This window comes from Chrysemys picta, chromosome 7, assembly GCF_011386835.1.
Source record: "Chrysemys picta bellii isolate R12L10 chromosome 7, ASM1138683v2, whole genome shotgun sequence".
NCBI lineage: Eukaryota > Metazoa > Chordata > Testudines > Emydidae > Chrysemys > Chrysemys picta.
In genome coordinates this window covers 116,044,954-116,070,960 of record NC_088797.1, presented here as the reverse complement: position 1 = coordinate 116,070,960, position 26,007 = coordinate 116,044,954, and the positions used below count along the sequence as shown (strand labels likewise).

Below are 26,007 nucleotides of genomic sequence, written 5' to 3'. Positions count from 1 at the left end.
AAAAAAGACCATTGGCTGTCTGGCTGCCTAAAGTCAAGAGCCATTGCAACTTCCAGTGACTAGGGGGTAGGAACTTCCTGCATTCCAGCTAGATACGTGAAGATCCAGCTGGGTTGTGGAAATGTGTCACAGGGCTGCAAGATGCTTGACACTTGATGGCCCTAGGTAAATAATATATTTTTCCTAACTTAAAAGAGAATATCAAGTAGCTGACCCCTAAATTTAAGATATGTTAAATAATTATAATGAGGAAATTACTCTGCTAATCCCATCCCTGCTGCTTAGAAAGCTAACAACACTGTCACCAGCACACCAGTGAAACTGACAGGCCCAAAAGATTTATCCTACAATAAGTATTGCTCTTTTAAGACTCAGCATGAAAAATCTCAGTTCTCAAAACAAGGGCTGCATTATTGGTAAAACTGTAACTTTTCAGCAGGTGTCCCACCACCAATACATCTGGAATTCTGAAATTATCTGTGATCATAGCAACATGTGCAGATATGTAGCATAAAGGGCATTGATTTTTTTTTACAGTCTTCCCCTCAAAGATTTTAAGAGAGCAGAATCTGAGTTCCGAGAGAGAGTATTGTATATTTTAGCATCCTTTCTGTTCAAAAGTGAATACAACAGACAGAGTAGAGGAATTACTGAATGTGTTGAAGTAACATCGTTAAGTTTAACACCAAGTGAAAACTGTCATGTTAACAATTAAACTAAAATTGGATGCCCCAAGACAACTAGCAACACTATCAGAAAAAATGAACCTTTTTCATATTTCCTGGAAATATGGGAGAGTGTCATTACATTTAATATAACCTTAAGTGATTTAATTCAATCTGTGGATTAAAATATGGGCACATTAATATTAACTGTTATGATACACATTCACCCAAGCCCATATTACTGTTGATCAATTTGTACTGAATGCACAGCTTGCTTAACTAAAATAGAATTATACGTTTGTATTACTAGCTCAGGATTTGTTCTTTTTTCATACATAACTGTATCCACTACACTTTCTGGATGAAATATTTGGGCTCCTCTCTCTGCTTTATAAGACATGAGCTTTATGTATTTAAGACCAATCCTGTGGACATTGCTCAGTCAAAGCTCCTATTGAGAGGAAACTTGGACTAAGAAAGGATTCGGCCCTAAGTGTTCACTGGCATCGATTCTGCAATCAACATGTTAACAAAAATATTTTTTTTACTGCTGCCTTTTAACAGAAATTATTTAATATAGCATGTCCTTCTAGGAGTATTTATTTTTAACTGTTTCAGGAGAATCATTGTTTAATACTGTATCTAAATTTTGTGCACAGTTGATTTTTTTTAGTCGGAAATAAATGTAAATTAATCTATAACATGCAACATAGCTATATTTGAAGATTATTCTACAGTATTTATAAATAATGTTGCATGTGAATCATGTAGTCAATTTTTATTGTATTTGAAATTCATGTTCTCTTCATGGAATTTCTGTGACTTGATAGTATTTTTGATAAATCCCATGGATTCATATTGTTTTAAATTCATTCTCATTGTTTCTGTGTGTTTTAATTGTTAAAAGAAGTATACAAAAGGGCATCTTTTGTTCAGATGCAGGTTAAACATCTCTAGGCAAACTAATCCTTCTCTCTGCCTGTGGGAAAGTGGCAACCTTGATGTTAATTTTAACATCCTTGTTAAGTATTTTAAGCCGTGTGTGCCACATTTCTAGTTGTGTAGCTGTTGTGATTTTTTTAAAGTGGTTTTATGTGATTACGAAACTTTTCTGCGATTTCAGGTGACTAACTGCTGTGGTATGGCCATAAAGCAGATGTCTGGTATCTTTGATTTGTCGTAATCATTTCATTTTCCTTGTGACCACTCTCCTTGCATCTGTTGGGACGATTCTGGCAAGCACATACAGGCTGTTCACTTTTGTTGGTTGTAGACATCCTGTGATGTAGCACTAGCTGTCATTTGGCACAGAATCCAGCACCAGTCTTTCCCACACTGCACATGTGTATTTGGCTGTCAAATAGCAAAGTGCAAGTGAGGTGACAGGGCCACAGATGAGAACTGGAGTCAGAGTCAGGAATCAGAGCCGAGGATCAAGAAAAGTCAGAGTGAGGAATCAGAGCTGAGGGTCAGAACCGGATTACCAGGAGTAAGGGAAGGCAGGAGCAGGGCTGGTTCTGAAGCAGGAGCCAGGCTGGAACCAGATGGGAACAAGACTGGCTGCAGCGCAGGATCTGGGCTGGAGCAGTAGAGGAGCGGAGCAGGGCTTGGCGAGAGACTAGCACAGGGAGGCAGGGAGTCTGTGGGCATGTGCGTTGAGCAACCAGCAAGAAACTGCTGCTGCTGAGCTTAAGAACCATCCTGCTAGCTTCCTCACCCAGCTGGGCAGCCACGCTGGCTTGTTAGGATGGCAGGATTATTGAGCAGATGCAGTTGCAGGGCCTTACTGCTGACACCAGTGCATTGCCTCATGGAATCCAGTTTCCTGTGGGATTAGGTGCTTTCAACAAATGGTGATAGGCGGTTTAAGATGAGATGCCCTTATAGTATGTAGGGGTGACGTAGTAGTGATATGCATATGAAGTTCTTTGGCTCCACTGCATCCTTCACCATTTTAATCAGTTAGACTGTAGCCCCATTTGACACTGTGACTATTGGAGAGAGTCCAGCGGAGGGCAACAAAAATGATTAGGGGGCTGTGGCACATGACTTACGAGGAGAGGCTGAGGGAACTGGGGTTATTTGGTCTGCAGAAGAGAAGAGTGAGGGATTTGATAGCAGCCTTCAGCTACCTGAAGGGGGGTTCCAAAGAGGATGGAGCTAGGCTGTTCTCAGTGGTGGCAGATGAGACCATTGCTTCTTGTTCTGTCAAGTTGCAGTGCAGTAGGTCAAGGTTGGATATTAGGGAACACTGTTTTACTAGGTGGGTGGTGAAGCACTGGAATGGGTTACTTAGGGAGGTGGTGGAATCTCCATCCTTAGAGGTTTTTAAGGCCCGGCTTACAAAGCCCTGGCTGAGATGATTTAGTTGGGGTTGGTCCTGCTTTGAGCAGGGGATTGGACTAGATGACCTCCTGAGGTCTCTTCCAACCCTAATATGCTATGATTCTATTAAAGTTGCCAATGATAGCCTGCATTTTGTCATGTTCAAGATTATATGGGTTAGTTAACTTGAATTGTTTGCATGGTGGTTTGTAGACAGATGTGATGGAAATGTCATCAATGTCTACAGTCAAGACTTCAATGTAATTCTTATCGGTCATAAATTTTGTGTTGATGACAAGATCAGGTTTGATGAAAATGGTGCTGCTGAATTACTTGTGTGATCTTTCAGTGGCCAAGTTCATCTTGAGTATCTTTGTTAATCTCTCTTTGTTTCTCCTGGAGACTTAGCAGATGGCAGTTGTAGTCAGCACACATTTTGGCTATAAGATCTTGTTTGGCACCTGAGAATCCTTCAACATTTTATAATAATATTGTTGGTGCCAGCCCTGATAAGGACCCTTCTGAATTTCACTGATCACTTGGTCTACATTCAGGTACAGTTGTTCAGTTATGCTGGTGACTCTGTTGGTCTGCAGGCATAGACATATTCTTTGGTTATATTATGGTGGTAGGTGCAGGATTTTTGTTATGAAAGAATGTTACACCCTGTGAAGTGGGGGGAGGTGGGGGAGGGAACAGTCCCAGATCTTGCCCTGTGGTGGCACAGTTTGGTTCTGCAGGCACCCCACCCTCAGTTCCATTAGGGTTCTTGGAATAATTTGCTCAAAGACCAGACTACTTAATATATAAGACCCCGCATACTTGTACTTTGTCTTTTCAAAATACAGATTCTTTGGCCTCTGAGTTCCAAACCTTGTTTACCCTTAGGTCAGGAGACTAACAACCTTCCTTCTTGAGTCCTGTCCTGTGATTAGGGCCAGCTAGCCAATTTAGAGTTAAACAAAAGAAAAGTTTAATATATTCTTAATGCTAATGAGTCATGATAAACTAGCTCTAAACAGCCACGCAATAAACTACAACAAGTGCACTCTCTGTAATAAAACAAGATTCCCTTCAATTTTCCGGTTTTCACATGCTTAGAGACTTTTGTGCTGGAATTCTGCCTGAAAGTGCATATTTTTAGAAAAATTGGTTAATCAATTATGGATTTTCAGAAGAATGAAAAATACAAAACTTTTCTCCATTGGAAAGAAGGGTCATTTTGAGGGGTGGAAATACCTAAGAAACAACAGAACTTTGAAATTTCAAGCTGCATAGGTAAAAAGGTATAAGTTGTTTATACCTTTTTAAATATGAACAAAATCTGTTTTAAAAATATTATGAAAAGGTGAGACTGATGATTCACAGTAAAAACTTGTTAGCTAGCACGTAAAAATAGATATAGTGCACATGCAAACTGAGGAAGTTAACTGCACTGATACTTGGTTATAATAATTTACAGGCACAGCTGCTGAAGCAGGAGGCAATTGTAAACTCAAGAGGTTTCATAGCTTCACAGCCAAGAGTGGCGTTGGTTGTTGCACAGTAAATTGCTAAATTCCTGCTCTGCAAACCTGTTAACTCCGAAGTGAAAATCCATGTAATTTATCTATTCTATTTATGAATACCGGTCACCATAGTATCTAGATGCTGAACCCAAATAACAAAAGCAGGAGGAGTTTTGAAATGGATTTTAATTGGACTTTGCTCTTGTCAACTGAAAGTACAGCTACACTACTTAAATTCATTCACTTTCCCCCCCTCTTTTTCTCTTCTTTCTCTCTTTATCCTATTTCCTTTATTTTTTTTTCAGTACCTATTATTAGGGGTAGAGTGATACAAAATGAGTACATTTTATGCTGGATTCTGAAAACATTTTGATAAGGGGCTCATTTTTGGCAAAGCCCTGTCCGGGGGGAATTGCCAAAAAGCCGAACATGTCCGGGAAAATGCCGGCCGGGCACTTCCCCTCCCGCGGCTGCTCTGCTCCTCCCCTGACTCTTTGGCTCTGTTTAAGAGCCGAGCTGCCCGAGCGCTATGGGCTTCAGGCAGCCCCCTTGCCTCCGGACCCCAGCTGCCGGCCGGGCACTTCCCCTCCCGGGCTCCGGCGGCGCAGGGTCCGGAGGCACGGGGGCTGCCCGAAGCCGGTAGCGCTCGGGCAGCTCGGCTCTTAAACAGAGCCGAAGAGTCAGGGGAGGAGCAGAGCCTCCGGCCGCGGCGGTTCTGCTCCTCCCCTGACTCTTCGGCTCTGTTTAAGAGCCGAGTGCTACGGGCTTTGGGCAGCCCCCATGCCTCCGGACCCTGCGCCGCCAGAGCCCGGGAGGGGAAATGCCCGGCCGGGGGCGCGGGGTCCGGAGGCATAGGGGCTGTCCAAAGCCCAAGTGCTACCGGCTTCACGGTTTGCCGGGCAGCCTCCAGACCCTGCGCCCCCGGCTGGGCGCTTCCCCTCCCGGGCGCTTCCCCTCCCGGGCTCCAGCTGCGCTGGGGAAGCACCGGCCAGGGGCGCAGGGTCTGGGGGCTGCCCGGCAAACCGTGAAGCCGGTAGCGTTCGGGCAGCCCTTTTCGCTTGGCTGGGAGTGGGAGGGAGGAGTTGGGGCGGGGCCGGGGTGGGAAATGGGCGGGGCCAGGGCCCCGTGGAGGGTCCTCTTTTTTTTATTTGTTAAATATGGTAACCCTATTTCAGTAGAGTACTCCACAGCCTGATGCCCAGTAGCTAAGATTGTTGTGCTTCTGATTCTACAAAAATTTTACCCTAATATTTTTGTTTTCTGTAACTTTTGACAACTTTGCTTTCTTGGAATATCACATATGGAGAGGCAATTGCTTAAATAGCCAGATTGAGGTTCTTGAAAATTAGAACCAGGATTTTGAATTTTACGCAGAAGTGAACAGGAACCAGTGAAGTGTGCTGGGTATTTCTGCCTGGATGGCCTCCATCTCTGTACTGTGTCCTAGGTATTTATAGATATATCCTTACACCGCCTTTGGAGGTAGAGAAGTATTATTCTCATTTTCCAAATGGACAAACCGAGACACAGAAATTTTGACTTGTTCAAGGTCACTCAGGAGGTCTGTAGCAGATCCAGGAGCTGAATTCATCCTGAATCAATAGATCATCCTTTCCCATTAAACTTTATAACTTGCTTTTTGTGACTGGTCCAGCTCCAATCTGCTGTGTATTGCACAAGTGTAGTTTTTGATTGGACCTAAACAGAGGGAGCTAAAGTTTTCCAATATTGAGGTGATGAATGTGTGGATCTCAGTTGACCAAGTCCTCATTGGAAAGGAATGTAGGTGTACCAATAATTCAGAGGTAGTGGAAGCATTTCTTGCACTGTTGATGCCATTTTATGAAGGAGAAGAGAAGATTCCAGTACACGCTATTTTAACAGATGCTTTCTCGACGGATTGCTGTGAGGTCTTGGTAAGCTCCCTTACTCTTCATACCCATACCACTTCCATCTTCCTGATTTGATAGTTCTTTCAGAACCTTCTTTTGGAGCCACTGTGTCATCTGTGTGATGGCACTGGCCATATTGACTGAAGAGATGTATGATTAGGTTTTGTCAGAATGTTGGTGACAGGGTAAGCCACGTAATCATACAGCTTCTTCCAGGGTCTTATGTCTACTGAAAAGGAGGGAGAATAGGCTTTCTTATTGATAGTCCACATAGGAGGGCTCTGGTGAAAGAGGAACAATTTCCCATCAACACTCTTTGGGATCTATATGAAATGAATTATCTTAATCTTTTTTTTTTTTTTGATAACTTCTACTCTGCTGAGTCTTGTACACAGGTCAGCAGCACTCAGGGATTGATTGTGCTGAAGACTGTAAACTGGCTGAGCAGTATGACCATTGAGGTTTCACTTCTGTCTTCAGCCATAAGGAGGTCCTCTGTCAGTTCTGCTAAAGGGCTCTCTTTCTCTGTGTTCTGAGTCCTGATTGTGAGGGATCAGATTTGTTAGTAGAGTGCATTAGGTGCTTTTGTTGCATGGTCATAACCACTTTTTTTTTTCCATACGTTTGCCAAAGAAAAGGGAGGTTAGAAATTGGGTAGTTTGCAACCTTGTTAGTGTCTAATGTCAGTTTCTTAAGAACACACTTTGTGGGTCATACGATAATAATTTTGGTCATTCGTGCATTCAGTGGTTCTCATTTTCACCAGGCGTGATGAGCAGGGGTTGGAGTCACTTAAAGTGCCCCAGCTTCAGTTATAGGGCCAAATCCCTTCAAGGAAGCTAGGATGGCCCTGGACTTGTTTTTAAAATTTTGTCCTTTCTCCCCTGTAGCCACCTATATTCAGCTGTTTGTTTGTTGATTGGTTCCCCCCCCCCCCCCCACAAACAGTAGTCCTAGAGCTCTTCACAATGGGCGGTACTGGTGTCTGGGATTTAGTTAAATCTTGGTTAATCAACTGATTAGCTATACTGAAGTCTTCATGACTGACTGGTAGAATTTATGGGAGAGGGGACGGAAGCTTTTTTGAACTATGAATGAGGACTGGATTCAGTCAGTGTCAGTGAGATAAAAGACTGTCACTCAAGCCCTTAAGTCACTATTGTGACTGCTGCTGGAATACTGTGTCAGTTCTGGTGTCTCCAATTCAAGAAGAATGTTGAAAAATTGGACACTATTCAGAGAAGAGCTGTGAGAATGATTGAAGGATTAGGAAACCTGCCATATAGTGATAAATTGAAGGAGCTCAATCTGTTTAACTTGTCAAAGAGAAGGTTAAGGCCTGACTTGATTATAGTGTAAGTACCTACATGGGGTATAAATATATAATAAATGGGCTCTTCAGTCTAGCAGAGAAAGCTATCACACGATCCAATGCCTGGAAGTTGAAGCTAGATAAATTCAGACTGGAAACAAGGTGTACATTATTATCAGTGAGAGTAGTTAACCATTGGAACAGTTACCAAAGGTTGTGGTGGATTCTCTATCAGTGACCATTTTAAAATCAAGATTGGACATTTTGTAAAAGATATGCTCCAGGAATTATTTTGGGGAAATTCTATAACCTGTTTTACATAGGAGGTCAGACTAGATCAGGGGTGCTCAAACTAGGGGTCGGGACCCCTCAGGGGTTCGTGAGGTTATTACATGGGGGGTCGCGAGCCGTCAGCCTCCACCCTATACCCTGCTTTGCCTCCAGCATTTATAATGGTGTTAAACATATTTAAAAAGTGTTTTTAATTTATAAGGAGGTCGCTTATGGTTTGTGAAAGGGGTCACCAGTACAAAACTTTGAGAACCACTGGACTAGATGATCACATTGGTACCTTATGGCCTTGGAATCTTTATATTTAACATTTCTAGAATCATAGAATCATAGAATATCAGAGTTGGAAGGGACCTCAAGAGGTCATCTAGTCCAACCCCCTGCTCAAAGCAGGACCAATTCCCAGCTAAATCATCCCAGCCAGGGCTTTGTCAAGCCGGGCCTTAAAAACCTCCAAGGAAGGAGACTCCACCACCTCCCTAGGTAACGCATTCCAGTGTTTCACCACCCTCCTAGTGAAATAGTTTTTCCTGATATCCAACCTGGACCTCCCCCACTGCAACTTGAGACCATTGCTCCTTGTTCTGTCATCTGCCACCACTGAGAACAGCCGAGCTCCATCCTCTTTGGAACCCCCCTTCAGGTAGTTGAAGGCTGCTATCAAATCCCCCCCTCATTCTTCTCTTCTGGAGACTAAACAATCCCAGTTCCCTCAGCCTCTCCTCATAAGTCATGTGCTCCAGACCCCTAATCATTTTTGTTGCCCTCCGCTGGACTCTTTCCAATTTTTCCACATCCTTCTTGTAGTGTGGGGCCCAAAACTGGACACAGTATTCCAGATGAGGCCTCACCAAAGTTGAATAAAGGGGAACGATCACATCCCTCGATCTGCTGGCAATGCCGTTAGCCTTCTTGGCAACAAGAGCACACTGTTGACTCATATCCAGCTTCTCGTCCACTGTGACCTCTAGGTCCTTTACTGCAGAACTGCTACCTAGCCATTCGGTCCCTAGTCTGTAGCAGTGCATGGGATTCTTCCGTCCTAAGTGCAGGACTCTGCACTTGTCCTTGTTGAACCTCATCAGGTTTTTTTCGGCCCAATCCTCTAATTTGTCTAGGTCCCTCTGTATCCGATCCCTACCCTCTAGTGTATCTACCACGCCTCCTAGTTTAGTGTCATCTGCAAACTTGCTGAGAGTGCAGTCCACACCATCCTCCAGATCATTAATAAAGATATTAAACAAAACCGGCCCCAGGACCGACCCTTGGGGCACTCCGCTTGAAACCGGCTGCCAACCAAACATGGAGCCATTGATCACTACCCGTTGAGCCCGACGATCTAGCCAGCTTTCTATCCACCTTACAGTCCATTCATCCAGCCCATACTTCTTTAACTTGGCGGCAAGAATACTGTGGGAGACCGTATCAAAAGCTTTGCTAAAGTCAAGGAAGAACACATCCACTGCTTTCCCCTCATCCACAGAGCCAGTTATCTCATCATAGAAGGCAATTAGGTTAGTCAGGCACGACTTCCCCTTCGTGAATACATGCTGACTGTTCCTGATCACTTTCCTCTCCTCTAAATGTTTCATAATTGATTCCTTGAGGACCTGCTCCATGATTTTTCCAGGGACTGAGGTGAGGCTGACTGGCCTGTAGTTCCCCGGATCCTCCTCCTTCCCTTTTTTAAAGATGGGCACTACATTAGCCTTTTTCCAGTCATCTGGGACCTCCCCCGATCGCCATGAGTTTTCAAAAATAATGGCTAATGGCTCTGCAATCTCACCCGCCAACTCCTTTAGCACCCTCGGATGCAGCGCATCCAGCCCCATGGACTTGTGCACGTCCAGTTTTTCTAAATAGTCCCGAACCACTTCTTTCTCCACAGAGGGTTGGTCACCTTCTCCCTATGCTGTACTGCCCAGTGCAGCAATCTGGGAGCGGACCTTGTGCATGAAGACAGAGGCAAAAAAATCATTGAGTACATTAGCTTTTTCCACATCCTCGGTCACTAGGTTGCCTCCCTCATTCAGTAAGGGGCCCACACTTTCCTTGATTTTCTTCTTGTTGTTAACATACCTGAAGAAACCCTTCTTGTTACTCTTAACATCTCTTGCTAACTGCAACTCCAAGTGTGATTTGGCCTTCCTGATTTCACTCTTGCACGCCTGAGCAATATTTTTATACTCCTCCCTGGTCATTTGTCCAATCTTCCACTTCTTGTAAGCTTCTTTTTTGCATTTAAGATCAGCAAGGATTTCACTGTTTAGCCAAGCTGGTCGCCTGCCATATTTACTATTCTTTCTATACATTGGGATGGTTTGTTCCTGCAACCTCAATAAGGATTCTTTAAAATACAGCCAGCTCTCCTGGACCCCTTTGCCCTTCATGTTATTCTCCCAGGGGATCCTGCCCATCTGTTCCCTGAGGGAGTCAAAGTCTGCTTTTCTGAAGTCTAGGGTCCGTATTCTGCTGCTCTCCTTTCTTCCTTGTGTCAGGATCCTGAACTCGACCATCTCATGGTCACTGCCTCGCAGGTTCCCATCCACTTTTGCTTCCCCTACTAGTTCTTCCCTGTTTGTGAGTAGCAGATCAAGAAAAGCTTTGCCCCTAGTTGGTTCCTCCAGCACTTGCACCAGGAAATTGTCCCCTACACTATCCAAAAATTTCCTGGATTGCCTGTGCACCGCTGTATTGCTCTCCCAGCAGATATCAGGGTGATTAAAGTCTCCCATGAGAACCAGGGCCTGCGATCTAGCAACTTCTGCTAGTTGCCAGAAGAAAGCCTCGTCCACCTCATCCCCCTGGTCTGGTGGTCTATAGCAGATTCCAACCACGACATCACCCTTGTTGCTCACACTTCTCAACTTTATCCAGAGACTCTCAGGTTTTTCTGCAGTTTCATACCGGAGCTCTGAGCAGTCATACTCCTCTCTTACATACAACGCAACTCCCCCACCTTTTCTGCCCTGCCTGTCCTTCCTGAACAGTTTATATCCATCCATGACAGTACTCCAGTCATGTGAGTTATCCCACCAAGTCTCTGTTATTCCAATCACATCATAGTTCCCTGACTGTGCCAGGACTTCCAGTTCTCCCTGCTTGTTTCCCAGGCTTCTTGCATTTGTGTATAGGCACTTAAGATAACTCATCGATCGTCCCTCTTTCTCAGCATGAGACAGGAGTCCTCCCCTCTTGCGCTCTCCTGCTTGTGCTTCCTCCCAGGATCCCATTTCCCCACTTACCTCAGGGCTTTGGTCTCCTTCCCCCGGTGAACCTAGTTTAAAGTCCTCCTCACTAGGTTAGCCAGCCTGCTGGCGAAGATGCTCTTCCCTCTCTTCGTTAGGTGGAGCCCGTCTCTGCCTAGCACTCCTTCTTCTTGGAACACCATTTCTGATCATTTGTGAATTTTTGTCACAATACTGTTTTAAATTGGTTTTGTGTTAATTTATCTTAATACAGGGGTTCTCAAACGTCATTGCACCGTGACCCCCTTCTAACAACAAAAATTACTACACGACCCCAGGAAGGGGGACTAAAGCCTGAGCCCAAGGTCTTCAGCCCCAGACAGTGGCCTTTGGCCCGGGCAGTGGGGCTTGGGCTTCAGCTTGGCCCTGGGCTTCAACTTCAGCCCTTGGCCGCAAAAAGTGTAAGCCAGCTCTGGCAACCCCATTAAAATGGAGTCGTGACCCACTTTGGGGTCCCAACCCACAGTTTGTCTTAATATATATCCTGGTCAGCAATTAACATTAAAATATTCAGAACTGTGATCTTCTGCATTTTTTGTAGTCAGAACTTTTTTATGGTTTCATTTTTTCTCTTAATTATTTGTACTCACAATAATTTTGTTCTCAGAAGCAAATTAGGCAATATATTTTTCTATTTTGTATTCCAGCTTGCCAGTGTAACGGGCACAGCACCTGCATCAATGGCAATATTTGTGACCAGTGTAAAAACCTAACTACAGGAAAACAGTGTGAAACATGTATGCCGGGTTACTACGGGGATCCAACAAATGGAGGCCAATGTACAGGTAAGTATCCTACCAGAATCAAAAGACACCTTCAGCACTGTGAAAGTATCACTGACTGAAAAATTGATATAGTATTATACATGTGCTGGACAGCTAACGTGATTCAGCGTCTAGATTTAGCTTTCTCGGAGAATGTTCACATTAAAACATTGTGTAACATTTGTAAGTTTATATATAAACACAAAGAGTAAGATTGTGGTTTTAATACACAGCTTGTATTGGACAGGGGAGAAGACCTATGCACTGGTAGAAATACCTAAAAGTATTGTGCTTGAGAAAGGTAATATGCCTTGGGAGATCTGAGACAGTGAATCCCTGGCTTTTCAGGGATTCTGCTGCCATTGTCATGCATGACTCTTGCTGTCCCTATGTATCTGGAGTTCAATAACCAGAATAGTGCTGGGTACCTACAGAGAGCTACAGCAGGGAGCTTGCTCTCCTCCTTCGCTTCTGTGCTTGTACACGGCTAGGTATAATCTAACTCTGATCATATTCTTTTTACTCAAAGGAGGTTTTGAATATTTGAAAGATATTTATCATACAAGATGTTCATTCTAATGAATAAAACAAATAGGTGTGACTGAAAAGTGACTGTGTAAAATGACAACTGCTTACTCAACAGATCTGCCCCATGTTTGTGTTCTGTGACAAAGTCAGACTAGACAGCTACCAGAGAGTGGTGGATGGCAGATATATCAGCCCTAGAATGGTAAAGGCTCTTTCTTCTTTAAGTGATTGCTCATATGCATTCCACTCTAGGTGTGCGCGCGCCCCAAGCACAATCACTGGAAATGTTTCCCTCAGTGATGCCCGTCAGGGCAGCACAAATGCCCTCAACTGCCGCGCGCCAATAGCACCAATATAAAGTACCTAGCTGACCCCGCACTCCTCTGTTCCTTCTTAACACCCGTGTTGGTCGTTGAAACTGCTGTCTCTCAGTGGTCTTCTTCTTCTTCTATCTGTACATAACTTGTTAGTTGTAGTCAGTTTAATTCCGTTTTGGCTAATTTTAGTGAAGTTCGGTAACTTCATGTTTTAGCGCAGTTTTTGTCCATTCTCCAGTGCCCAGGCATGCCTCGGTCAGGACCGGCTCCAGGGTTTTTGCTGCCCCAAGCGGTGGGAAAAAAAAAAAGCTGCGATTGCAATCGGCGGCAGCTCCACAGCGCCACTTTCTTCTTCGGCGGGAATTCGGCGGCAGGTGCTTCCCTCTGAGAGGGACCCGCCGCCGAATTGCCACGGAACAGCCCGACGTGCCACCCCTTCACCTTGGCCGCCCCAAGCACCTGCTTGCTGGGCTGGTGCTTGGAGTCAGCCCTGGCCTCGGTCACTGGGCTTTAAGCCCTGCACCTCCTGCAACAAAGCTGTGTCCCTCAGCAACCCACGCTTAATCTGCCTGAAGTGCCTAGGAGAAGCTCACATTGGGCACCATTGCCAGATCTGCAGGGACTTTAAGCCTTGCACAAAGAAGTACTGGGAGGCCAGGCTGAAGTTTTTGTTCATGGAGGCGGCACTGAGACCTCCATCTGAGCCAGGCCATCACCGAGTGCCTCAGTGTCAGTAAGAAGTGCTCCTCCAACCATACCAGAATCCTGGCACCGATCACCATCCCCAGGGCCTAGGAAAAGGCATAAGAAACAGCCAGCCAAGAGGGGGCAATTCTCTGCACCAAAGATGGCCAGGCATGAGGATCAGAGTACAGTGTGATCTAAACAAAAGCATTCCTCTGCCTCAGTACCACAGCACTCAAGTCCAGTTCCAGAAGAGCCATCTACATCTGTGGCACAGCACTGATATTAGCTTGGTACTGACCATACCAGAGGCGTTTGCCACTGCCAGAGACCTTGTCTCGGTCTCGGTACCAGTACAAGAGTCAGTGCTGTATCGTGCCCTTCAGTACCATCAAAAGGGAAACCTGTTCTACTTGCCTCAGTGTGGGCATCTCCACCACGGTATAGGTCATCAATACTGGTGTGAACAGCACCACCATGGTCACCAAAGAGACTCTCGTCCTCTTCAGAATCGGAGATCGAATCTTATTCTTCCCGTCCAAGGAGACGTTCTCACCACTCGTCCAGGCATTTCTACCCTTCCATGGACCTGGGCAAGTGCATAGCTAGGAGGTCACCGGTGACCTATGATGGTCCATTGTCCCTTTTGGAACCCGTTGTTTTCCCCCCCCCAGTTTCCAGGGCTTATTCCAGGCCGTCTTATTCAGTGGCCTCTGAAAGAAGGATGCCATTGTCCCATCGAGCCTGGTACTGAACTGCAAGAGCCAGCTCAATGGGGTCCTGCTGAGGCAGAAAGAAGCTCTTCCTTCCACAGTTGGTGCTGATCACCTCCCCAGATGAGGCAGTCTCAGGAGAGTGCGGATGACTATAAGGCTCACCAAGAGTTGTTAAAGAGGGTGGCCTTAAATCTGGGCATATAGGTGGAGTCGTAGTGAAAGAATCCTCCCACATTTTAGCCACTGAGGACTCTTCAAAAGTAGCCCTGCCTCTCAACGAGGCCATTATGGACCCTGTTAAGACCCTTGTGGCAGATCCACCACATCTCTTCCCACCCACGTCAAAAAGGAAAGAATGAAAATACTTTGGCAGCCAGATCCATGGCTTCAGCAGTGGCCATGCACAGGAGTTCATGGCTACTGTCCTCAGGGCTCCCGCAGGAGGTCCAGCAAACCCTTCAGGACCTATTTTTCAAAGGAGTTTTGCTCTTTTTGGAACAGACTGATTCATGGGTTAAAAGACTTCAGAGCAACCCTTAAGTTCCTTGCATTGTACACACCAGCTCCTTCAAGGAAGCATTACAGGCCTTAACAGCCCATCTGGTCTCTTTTCTGGTTGCCTGTCAGGATCCTCAGGGAAAGAGAAGCAGGGGTTTTAGGTGTAGGCAACCACCCCCTTCTGCCTCAAAGTCAATGCCTGCCCCACCTAGACATCCAGGGGGTTCTAAGCAGGTGTTTTGATAGGACACTCAAGGATGCTCTACCAGTTCCCATGATGCCAGATCCTGTTTCTTCTTTATTTGTGAACCACTTTTCACACTTCCTGAATGCATGGTCCAGTATTACCACAGACGGTTGGGTGTTGAGCACCATGGAAGTGGGATACACCCTTCAGTTTATTTCTACGCATCCTTCTCACCCTGCTTCACCATCCCTCTTCAGGAACCTCTATCATGAAGAACTTCTGGGCCGGGAGGGAGGTTCAGTCTCTTCTTTGTGTGGGAGTGATGGAACAGGTCCGCAGAATTTAAGGGGGAAGTTCTATTCCCGTTATTTCCTAATCCCAAAAGACAAGAGGTCTCACTGATTTTAGACTTGAGTCAGCTCAACAACAATCTCAAGAAAATAAAGTTCTTCATGGTCACACTGGCATCCATTATCCCCTCCCTGGATCCCAGGTATTGGTACGCCACCCTGGACTTAAGAGACACCTATTTTCATATATAGATATACCAAGGACACAAGGTTCCTCAGATTCGTAGTGAGCCACTCACGGTACCAATTCAGTCCTCCCATTTGGCCTGTCTGTAGCTCTGCAGGTGTTCACAAAATGTATGGCAGTAGTGGCGCGTTTCCTGAGGAGATTAGGGGTGCAGGTCTTTTCTTATCAGACAGCTGGCTCATCAAGGGCCAGTCCAGGGATCAGGTAGTGTCCAATGTTTGACTCATCCCGTTGAAATTCAAGGCCTTAGGCCTTCTGATAAATGCAGAAAAGTCTACCCTCGGTCCAGTGCAGAGTATAGAATTCATTGGAGTGGTGTTCGACTCTCCTCATCCAAGGGCCTCCCAGAGTCACCACCTTCCAGAATGACATTTCCAGTCAATCAGATCCCTGATAAAACACCTCAAAGGTCATCCAACCACAACAGCCCAAAATTGTATGAGGCTTTTAGGTCACATGGCCTTGTGCACATACGTGGTACAACACGCAAGTCTGCACCTCAGACCCCTCCAGACATGGCTGGCCTCAATGTACTCTCCAGACTGCTACCATCTGGACACTCTACTCATGGTACCTCCACTGCTTCTTGTCTCCCTCTATTGCTAGTTGGATCCACTCAGTTTGTGCTGGCGTTCCCTTTATATGCTCTCAACTGTTAATGACCCTGGTCTCTCATGTGTCAGCACTAGGGTGGGGAGCTCACCTGTGGCCCCTCAGAACTCAGGGCCTTTGGTCTCTGGTAGAACTTTCACTCCACATCGATGTCAGGGAACTCAGAGCTGTTTGCCTGGCCTGTGAGGCCTTCCTGCCCCACATTACAAGCAGAAACGTGTTTCTTCTCATGAACAACACTGCAGCAATGTTTTATGTCAACAGGCGAGGAGGAACTTGCTCTTCCCTCCTTTGTCAAGAAGCAATGCAGCTCTGGGAATTTTGCGTAGCCCACTCAGTCAACCTTGAGGCCTCTCACCTTCTGGGAACGTAAAACAAGCTGGCAGATCACCTCAGTAGGTCTTTCTCCATTCACCATGAATGGTCCCTTCACTCGAATTTGGCAAGAAACATTTTCCAGCAGTTAGGGTGGGGGAACTCCCTGAATAGACCTATTTGCAAACTAATTCTGCTCTCTTAGAACATGGATTGTGGCCTCAATCGTGGACACCTTTCTGCTACCTTGGACGAGACATCCTTATTATGCTTTTCCCCACTTCCTACTCGTGCACAGAGTTCTGCTAAATATCAAGTGGGACCGGGATTGGGTTATTCTGATACCCCAGCATGGGCCTTTCAACATTGGTTCTCCACCCTACTAGATCTCTCTGTGGTGACTCCAATCCTGCTTCCGTTGCACCCAGACCTGATTTCCCAGGAGCATGGTCGGCTGTTCCACCCGAACCTGAGCTCCCTTCATCTAACAGCCTGGAAGCTCCATGGCTAAATCGTGTAGAGCAGGCTTGCTCAGACCAAGTTAGTCAGATTCTACTAGATAGTAGAAAGCCCTCCACCAGGGCTATTTATCTCTCAAAGTCAAAGTAATTTTCTGTTTGGGCATCCCAATGTGGAGTCTTGCCCAAGCGTTCACCCATACAAGACAGATTTGAATATCTGTTGCACCTGAAACAACAAGGCTTAGCAATCTCTTCTGTCAAGGTTCACCTTGCAGCAGTATCAGCTTTCCACCATGAGGTGCATAACCAGTCCGTTTTTTCATGGTTCCTGAACCTAGTCAAATCTTACGGGACCACTGTTTGAGCCTTTGGCAACTTGCTCCTTATTATGCCTCTCCTGGAAAGTGGTTTTCTTAGTGGACATTGCTTCGTCCAGAAGGGTCACAGAACTCCATGCCCCTTACATAAGAGCCTCCTTATACTGTCTTCTTTAAAGATAAGGTGTACATACGCCCTCACCCCAGTTTTGCAGTTTCATAGTAATTAAGCAATCTGTCTACCAGTCTTTTACCTGAAGCTGCATGCAAATAGGAATGAACAATGTCTTCACTGATTGGATGTTAGATGAGCTCTAGCTTTCTACATAGAAAGAACCAAGTCATTCCGTAGGTCCACCCAACTGTTCGTAGCTGTAGCTGACATGATTAGGGGTCTCCCAATCTCTTCACAGACAGTTTTGTCTTGGATTACTTCTTGTGTTTGCACTTGTTATGATCAGGCAGGTATTTCACTGCCAGCTAACCTGACTGCTCATTCCACAAGGTTGCCAACATCCTCAGCAGCATTCTTAGTACAGATCCCTATTCACGACATTTGTAAAGCAGTACGTGTTCTCCTCCCATTATGCCATCACTCAGCATTCCAGAGATTATGCCAAATTTGGTTCATCTGTTCTGCAGTCCATGTGTCCATGAACTCTGATTCCTCCACCTATTCAACTGCTTAGAAGTCACCTAAGGTGAAAGCACATGTGCAGTCACTGAAAGAAGAAAAACAAAGTTATTAACCTTCAGTAACTATTGTTCTTTGAGACGTGTTGCACGTACCCATTCCATGACCTGCCCTCCTGCCTCGCTACATAGGAGTTTTCCAGAAAGAAGGAACTGATGGGGCATGGGGTCGGCTGGGTGCTTTATACTGGCACTAATGGTGCATCGCAGCAGAGGGCACTCGAGCTGCTCCGGTGGTTACCACTGAGCGAAAAATTTGATTGTGATTGTGCTCAGGGCGTTTACACACCTAGAGTGGAATGGACATGTGTAACACATCTTGAAGAACAACAGTTACGGAAGCTTAGTAACCATTTTTTCCCTGTAAGCTGAAAAGAGGTTATTTCAGGTCATCTAGAGACACGTGAGTCCAATTAAGGGTTGATGTGACCTTTAAAAAATCCTCTTCTGGTTAGAGAAAAGGAAGAGAGATGAGAGACAAGCTGCAGCAGGGCTAGTGGCAGCACAGAGAAAGGGCTTCTCTTGGGTGGAAGGCTGCTGCCCTCTCTAAAGGGGAAACAACTGAACTAACGGACTGATTGGGGGATGACTGGCACCCAGAGACTAGCATAACAAAGCAACAACATAGAGAGGGGGCAGGGAGAGGTATTCCCTTTTTGTGTTACGAACTTGTTTCTTTTTGTTTGGCTGAAGAATACTCTTTTGGGCCACCTTGTAAATGCCTTGAAAACTCTCTGGAATGGGACTGATTTACTCCAGGCCCCCACCACCAAAGGGGGAAATGCTGAGCCCTGCTAGGTGAAGGAGATGCCTTTCCACAGTTCATAGTCATATTTACTGACTTTAGTGCTTCCTACTCTTGTTGCCACTTAGAAGTCAGTGCACTTAAGAGGGGTGGGTGCTGTCTTCTATTTCTTCCTGTGCATCAGCAACAACTATGTTCCAATCAGTTATATCTGTGCGATCCTATTGAAAGTAATTGAGCTACAGAGGTGTCAATGAGATCATAATTTGAAGACAATGGCAGTTGCACAGTAGTCACAAAGGACTTTACTGCAAAACCTTTAATATCAGTGATAAGAATAAAAGAATCTAATTTGCTTTTCAAAGGTTCAATTGTAGGCCTTTCAGCCAGGGGAAATATATTAATGTGTGAACTGAGCACATTTGACATAAGCATATGTAAAGGGGGTTACACATGCTGTTTTAAAATCAGTGGGTTTAAAAATAGAGCTGCATTTCCAGGTAGAGGGAAACTGATCCTTATGCCATTTTCTAACATTATCTAGACCTGCTATCTAGATCGTAAACAACTTGGGGCAGAGGCTATGTCCTCTTATGTCTTGTACAGTGCTAAAACTACTGTTGGCATTTTGTCATGTAACTTTTATTCACTGAGAATAGACACTGAGATATCAAGGTTGGTAAAAATAGCTGCACAAGCCCTCCTTCCCCTACCCGAGGACTATGTGATTTGATCTTGGCCTGCATAATGTGTTGTTATGATGGTGTGGTATAAAGATGGTGTTATCACTTGTTTGGTGTGACCCACATAACTTATCTGTAGCTTCCCCACACATAAGTAATGCAAATGTCCCATTATTTTGTTTTCAGATTTTATATGTAATATATATCATAAGTGGCAAGCTGGTTTTGTAACAAGTTAGATTGAAAGTATTCAGTAGTGGAAAAAATACCAATTAAAACACAGCAACAAGCTCCTATTGTCTTATTCATGCTTGGTTTGATCAAAAGAGCCTAGTTTGCTAAAGGTTACAAGTCATCCTATTTTACTGAGTCTGTTCAGTTCTGTAATTGCTGCATTGGAGGATTCCCATTGGAGTGAAAAAAGAGATCTTTTATTCCAGATGGTATTTGTATATTGCCTCTGGGTTGTTTTCTCCCTTGCACTAGTGATTTTAAAGCCTATAATATCTCCTCCCATATATCTGAAATAAGAGGATATTTTTAACCTCAGCAGTCCTTGTAGTAGTGGAAGAAGGATCAGGTTGGCAGCTGCAAAATGTATAGAAAAGTGCAGGTGACATTTTTTCTCCTGTAGCATTGATGATTCTTTTAGTGGAACCTTACCCCTCAAGGGATGTTAGTTCTCTAAAGCTCTCACCTCTACCTCAGCAATTTAACATGCAGTCCCAGTTACATGAAAATGCACATCTGGTAAGCTGAAGCACAATACAGTGAAAATGTGTTCAAGGGAATGGAAAGATTAATGTCTACCCTTATTGACAGTTGCACATTTTCGTGGTGCTTTATGAAGCTTTAAATAATTCTTAATAGTTCTCTTATTTCCTGAAGTTGACAAAATGTTCTTTTGCTGTCTATAGCACCTTTATGGCAAAGTGATGTATTAAAGTAGCTTTTATTCTTCAGGGATACATTAGCTATCTAACCAAATAAGCATTCCGTCACCTTCAGTGAATTATGTGTAATGTAATAATGGCTAAAATCAATTTATAAGACCTGTAAAATTATAAATTTTACCACTTCTTTCTTCAGTCCTAGTTACATATTACTATCAGAGTCCTTTTTTTTTTATTGTAGACACGATTTTGAAAGGGCTATTTACGCTTCAGAATGCATTAAAATTAAGATGATTGTTATTGTGAGACTTTGTATTTATGTTTTAGGGTTAGATATTAGGGTTTTTTTCCAGATCAGACCCTGTAAAACTGCTGCTATCTTTAAGTGTTATTGATGATTCTATCCATTGATGTATTTTTAGGTTTCCTTCAACATTTTGAAGGTTTGCCTTTTTCCCTTACTAGAGTGGCTTCCAAACAATATCCATCCTGCCCCTGTCTTCCCCCCTTGCTCTATTTCCCCATCCTTTTTACTATTCCCCCCTGCAGTTCCACTAGCTCTCCCTACTTCTTTTCCCTTCTCCCTCCCTATCTTCCCCTCTCCTTCCATCAGCACAAATCCAGATTCCACATCCACACCCTTCTTTGCTACCTCTTCACCTCTGGTGACATTTGCCTCAACCCTCACCTGCCATTCCACCCTTCTTCGTCACCACTGCACCTCCCACTCCAGTCCCCACCACCACTACTACCCCTCTTTTGCCACCATTCCTAACGTCACATCCACCCCCATCTTCCCTCCTCCTCTCTCTTGCTGTGTCAGGAATGCTTACTCCATCTCTGAAAATATCTGTCATCCATGACCTCTTCATATCTCAAACCCTCCATCTCTTGACTGTCACAGAGATCTGGATCACTTAGCCTGACGCACTGCAGCTGCCCTCTCTTTCAGATGTCTCTCTGCTTCTCGCTCTCCCTATCCTGGATTAGACTATGGTGTGGTGTTGGGCTTCTCCTCTCCTATTTCTGCTGCTTCCAACTTCTCCCTCCTCCCATTCCCACTACTTCTCCTCTTTTAAAAATCTCTGCCTCTGACTCCTTTCTCCCCCTCCCTGTCATTGTCATCTACCATCTATCCAGCTCCTCACCACCAGCCTTCCTCTCTGATTTCAACTCTTGGATCTCTCTCTTTCTCTCATAATCTCCTACACTCATCCTCGTGGACTTTGTTTGCACAGCATCTTGCCAATTTCTTCCCAGAGAAAATTGACAAAACACTACATTTGTCCCGATCTACGGCTAGGGCTCCTAGGCTCTCCAGTAATTCAATTAATAAAAAATACTACTAATATTTATGGAGTGATAGTGCCTAGGGTGAGACTGTAAAACCATTGTGCTAGCACCATACAAACATAGAATAAGAGACAGCCTTTGCCCCAAAGAGCTGGCAATCTAAATAGACAAAGTGAAAAAGGGCGAAAAGATGAACAATGTGGTGGGTTGCAAATGTCGTGATTGAAATATGATTTTTTTGTTTGTCTCATTTTATTTTAATGTCTGGTTTTATTGGGAGGCACTTAGCTGAAAAGAGAGGCAAGGAAGGTGGAGAGGACATTAAAGTGAGGGGATAAGGAAAAAGAGGAAGTGCATGTTTTGGGGGGGGCGGGGAAGGGAGCATGGAAGGCAGGTGGAGTGAGACTGAAGTAAAGAGACTGAGGGCGGGAATGGGATTAAACAGCCAATCAGCAAAGAGGAAAGAACGTCCATAGTAGAAACTGTAAAAAACAGTGGGATGTGACAGACATCACAGGCTGCAGATCCATGCTTTAGATGCTTTTCTTTGCTGCTGTCAGCTGCGTTTCTGGCTGGCTGCTCACAGCAGTTTTTTGTCCCTGAGCCCACCTAGCTAGATTGAGGGGTAGGGATCCTTAGGCAGATGGTACTGTTTCTTCAAGCTGTATCTTTAGGCATCCAGACTCTCCTTCTAAAGAAGGGACAAAACACTTACCTTACTACTTGCTGTAATCACCACATGGATGTGGGAAATTGTGAGTGGGAGAAGAGGTTGTGCTGGGTGATCACAAATGGGTGGGAGTGTGGTTTACTTTGGAAAAATTTTGAGAGCCTGTCTCCTAATAATGTCATCTAGACCATATTTCCCTAATTTGCTTATGGGAATGTCACATGGAACTGTGTCAAAAGTCTTACTAAAGTCAAGATAGATCACATTTACTTCTTCCTCCCTATCCCTAACCTGTCAAAGAGAGAAGATTCATAGGAGAATCATGCCCGCATCATTTTTCAGTAGCTGGAGCAGCCCCTGTACCTCCTTACATCCATCACAGGCTTAAAAGGAAGAAGATATATGTAACACAACAAATCCCTCAGTCCCTCCCCCACCTTTTCCCCAAGGTTGACGATTCCTGCCTGAACCAATCCTGCATATACATCCATGCAACTATCCCACAAGGCTCCTTGCTAGGAAGGGAAGTGGCTTCACACCCTTGTGTGGCACCCCCAGAATCTATCCCAAAGTTTGCACAATGCAAATATACTAGTTCTACTGCCAAGGAGACTCTGCAAGTATGGGGCATTGAACATCATTTGCCCTGTGCCTATCCAGTGACACTGATGGTATTACAAATAGTTTCAAATTACTGATATATTAATAGTAGCAATACATTATTGAAAAAACGTTGTATTTTATTATCAGATTTTAATTTACTGTGGGCTGAATAAATTGTTATGAAAAAATATTTTATTTAAATTACGTTTCTGAAGGTTTTCTGGAAATATATTTAAAGGGGTTGACTTTCATTCAAGTATACAATGTCCTGAAAACAAATAAATTCTGTCTTGCAAGTCATCTTAAAACATTCCTTCGGATCTGACATCTAGATTGCAGAGAGGGAATTTTGGGCAAGAATAATATGTTCCTAAGTCTCTCAAGCAAATGATGTGTTTACAAGAAAAAAACACTACCGATATTTGCCCATACTTTGAGCACTTATTATAGGTGCTATTTCATTTTACAAATTACATATTTTGGAATCTGTAGCAGTTTTGTTTGTATCATTGAAAAGATTTCCATTTTGATGCACACTTAATGATTGGCATCCACTCTAACTTGTTTTCGTGTGAAGAACTTAGCATGTCATTTGTTGGAAATTGATGTGTAGTAGTCTGACATTGATCATAATTTTTTCTAATTAATTGTCATCCAGAATGTTTGCTTGGAAAGAAATTATGCCCAATGTCAATCATTTGCTTTAATCATCTCTTTCTCTCTCTTTGCCTTTCTTCTATTTAGTCTGTGAATACTCAACAAAGTTGTTGCTTCAGTGCAGCTCATGCATAAGACTGCATATTGTATTCTGGGGATATGTGTGTTGTTCACTTGTATTTCTACATGCCTAATATATGATTCTTCTATAGATGTGTTTATTTCCTCAATTCCTGATTACATACCATCATGAAAATGCATATCTTGGATGTTTTGGTTATTGATTTAGGTATTTACTACATAGCTTGACTTCTATATAAAAGTTCAGTAGTAAATGACATTTTTATTGATTACAGATATCAGGCCTTGTATTAGTTGAAAACTTTAATATGTATTTCTTTAAAAATTGCATTGATAATTTAAATCTTTTTGTGATGTCCATGGTACTAACCAGTAAACAGAATGTGAAATTATTATTACATACTTCAAGACAACATACAGTTTCTCTCTTGCCAGGAGTGGTTTGCAATATTTATGTGAAAGAAAAAGTACATAATGAACAAAATAGTAAATCCAGTCCTGGCTCATGTGATTAAGAGCTGTAGGATCAGGCTCATTCATTGCACAAGCAGTTATAAATTGTGCGATAGTGACTGTCCCAGAATGTCAGTTTATGTTTATGTAAATCTGGAGCCTAGCAGTCTAACACAGCATTTACATATTTGTCAAACTGACTCAATGGATATTGTTATTTCAGATAGAGCTTTCTTGCAGACTGCCCCAAGAGAGGGATAAATTGCCATAGTAACTATGTACTATCACAAACCTCACAAACTTCTGTTCTAAGTTCAAGGTGCATTTCTTTGACCTTGCATTTTTTAACATAACTATACAATTGTGTGTGTATGTAAATCTAAAGCACTGTGCACACTTTTCTTTCTGGGGAGAGGATGAAAGGAAAAACATGATACATTAGTCACATGGCTTAATGTACTACTGGAAGGTGTTCGGATACCGGGGTGATGACTGTAGGATAAAGAATCTGTATAGAGTAGAATATGAACAAATACACAAACTTTGTATTGTTTATATATCAGTGGCTTTTGAGAGCCTTAGTTATTAGGACTCTTGATGTTTAAAGTTACATATTTGGCAATTAAAATAAGTGTCAGTTCAAGGACACAGGAAATTCCTAATTCAACAGTAATCTCTAGATAAGGAGTAGCTGGAAATGAAAGATTCTGGAACTCTTAGTGTTGAGAGATGGTAACTGATGTTGGCTTGCTCTGCTGGTGCTCTCTACTACATTTTCTTCTGGGTTTTGTTCTGCCATATGTTGTATAAGAGGAGGGGAGAAAGAAACAGTTTAATATGAAATTTAGAAGAAATAGAGGAAGAAGAGTTCTGCAAAATGTAAGAGTAATGGGAGAAATCTCTTTTGGAAAATAAAGTGGAAGACCGCTGAAAACAATGTTGTGTCATTTTGGCAAAATTTGTTAGGATTATTTTCAAATTAATCTTCTACTTAGTTGTGTTAAAGAATTTTTCTCTAGCTGCTTATCTTGTAATTTTCTTTAGGCAAGATATATTTTTTAAACCATTTTAAAAATGCCTTTGAGATGCCAAGAGTACATGCTTTAAGGTAATATATGACACAAAATGCGAATGTATAATACACTTAATGCTCAAATAATGGAAGCTATTTGCTATATTTCCATTTTTTCACTTAGTGCTGTACATCTCAAATAATGTATAGGGAATATTTATATTTTTTCCAAATTTGCATAGGAGAGAAAAAGTAAAGAGAACCATTTCAAAAGCAAAACATTCATTGCCATCTGTTGCAAAAAATATTCAGTATTTTCACATGCAAGACACAGGCATTCTGGCTCTATTCGTTCTAGCATTTTTCTTCAAATTTCTTACCATTGCATTACCAGTACTGCGGCGTCAGCGGTGGTAGCAAGGATGAGAGTGCTAGCATAGACAGGCACTGGTTAAACAACTGCTGCACTCTGAGCATGGTTAGTTGGCAAGGTGGATAAAGTGCCTAATGACTAGGGCCTTACCAAATTCACAGTCCATTTTAGTAAATTTCACGGTTATGGGATTTAAAAAATCTTAAATTGCAGTTTCAGATATTTAAATCTGAAATTTAATGGTGCTGTAACCGTGGGGGTCCCAACCCAAAAGGAGATCATGGGGGTGGGGGAGTCTCAAAGCTATTGTAGGGGGGTCACAGTAGTGCCAACCCTTACTTCTGCGCTGCTGCTGGTGGCGGCACTGCCTTCACAGATCAACGGCAGGGGAGTGGCAGCTGCTGACTGGGCACCCAGCTCTGAATGCAGTGCTGCCGCCAGCAGCACCACAGAAGTGAGGGTGGCATGGTGTGGTATTGCCACACTTACTTCTGGGCTGCCATTGGAGGTGGGCCTTACCCAGCCCTGGGGTACCCCCAGCCCTGCCCCTCTCCAGTGTTTGGGGGCGTTAAAGATGCCTTGGGTTGGTTGGCTGTGTGTGGGGAGGGTAACCACAGCACCCCACCCCGACTGTGGCACCCTGGACAGTCACCCACGTCACCCACCCATAAAGT

The 26,007-nt window shown here is 43.8% G+C and overlaps 1 protein-coding gene across 4 annotated transcripts in view; it reads left to right on the top strand.

Moving 5' to 3' along the window:
• Positions 1-26,007, top strand: part of ATRNL1 (attractin like 1) — a 976,173-nt gene that overhangs the window by 313,637 nt on the left and 636,529 nt on the right. For all 4 annotated transcript variants that reach the window (XM_005293856.5, XM_065552410.1, XM_005293857.5 and 1 more), the window contains exon 19: positions 11,889-12,026. In XM_005293856.5, coding sequence (XP_005293913.1) covers positions 11,889-12,026 — 138 coding nt within the window. The remainder of the gene's footprint in view (positions 1-11,888; positions 12,027-26,007) is intronic.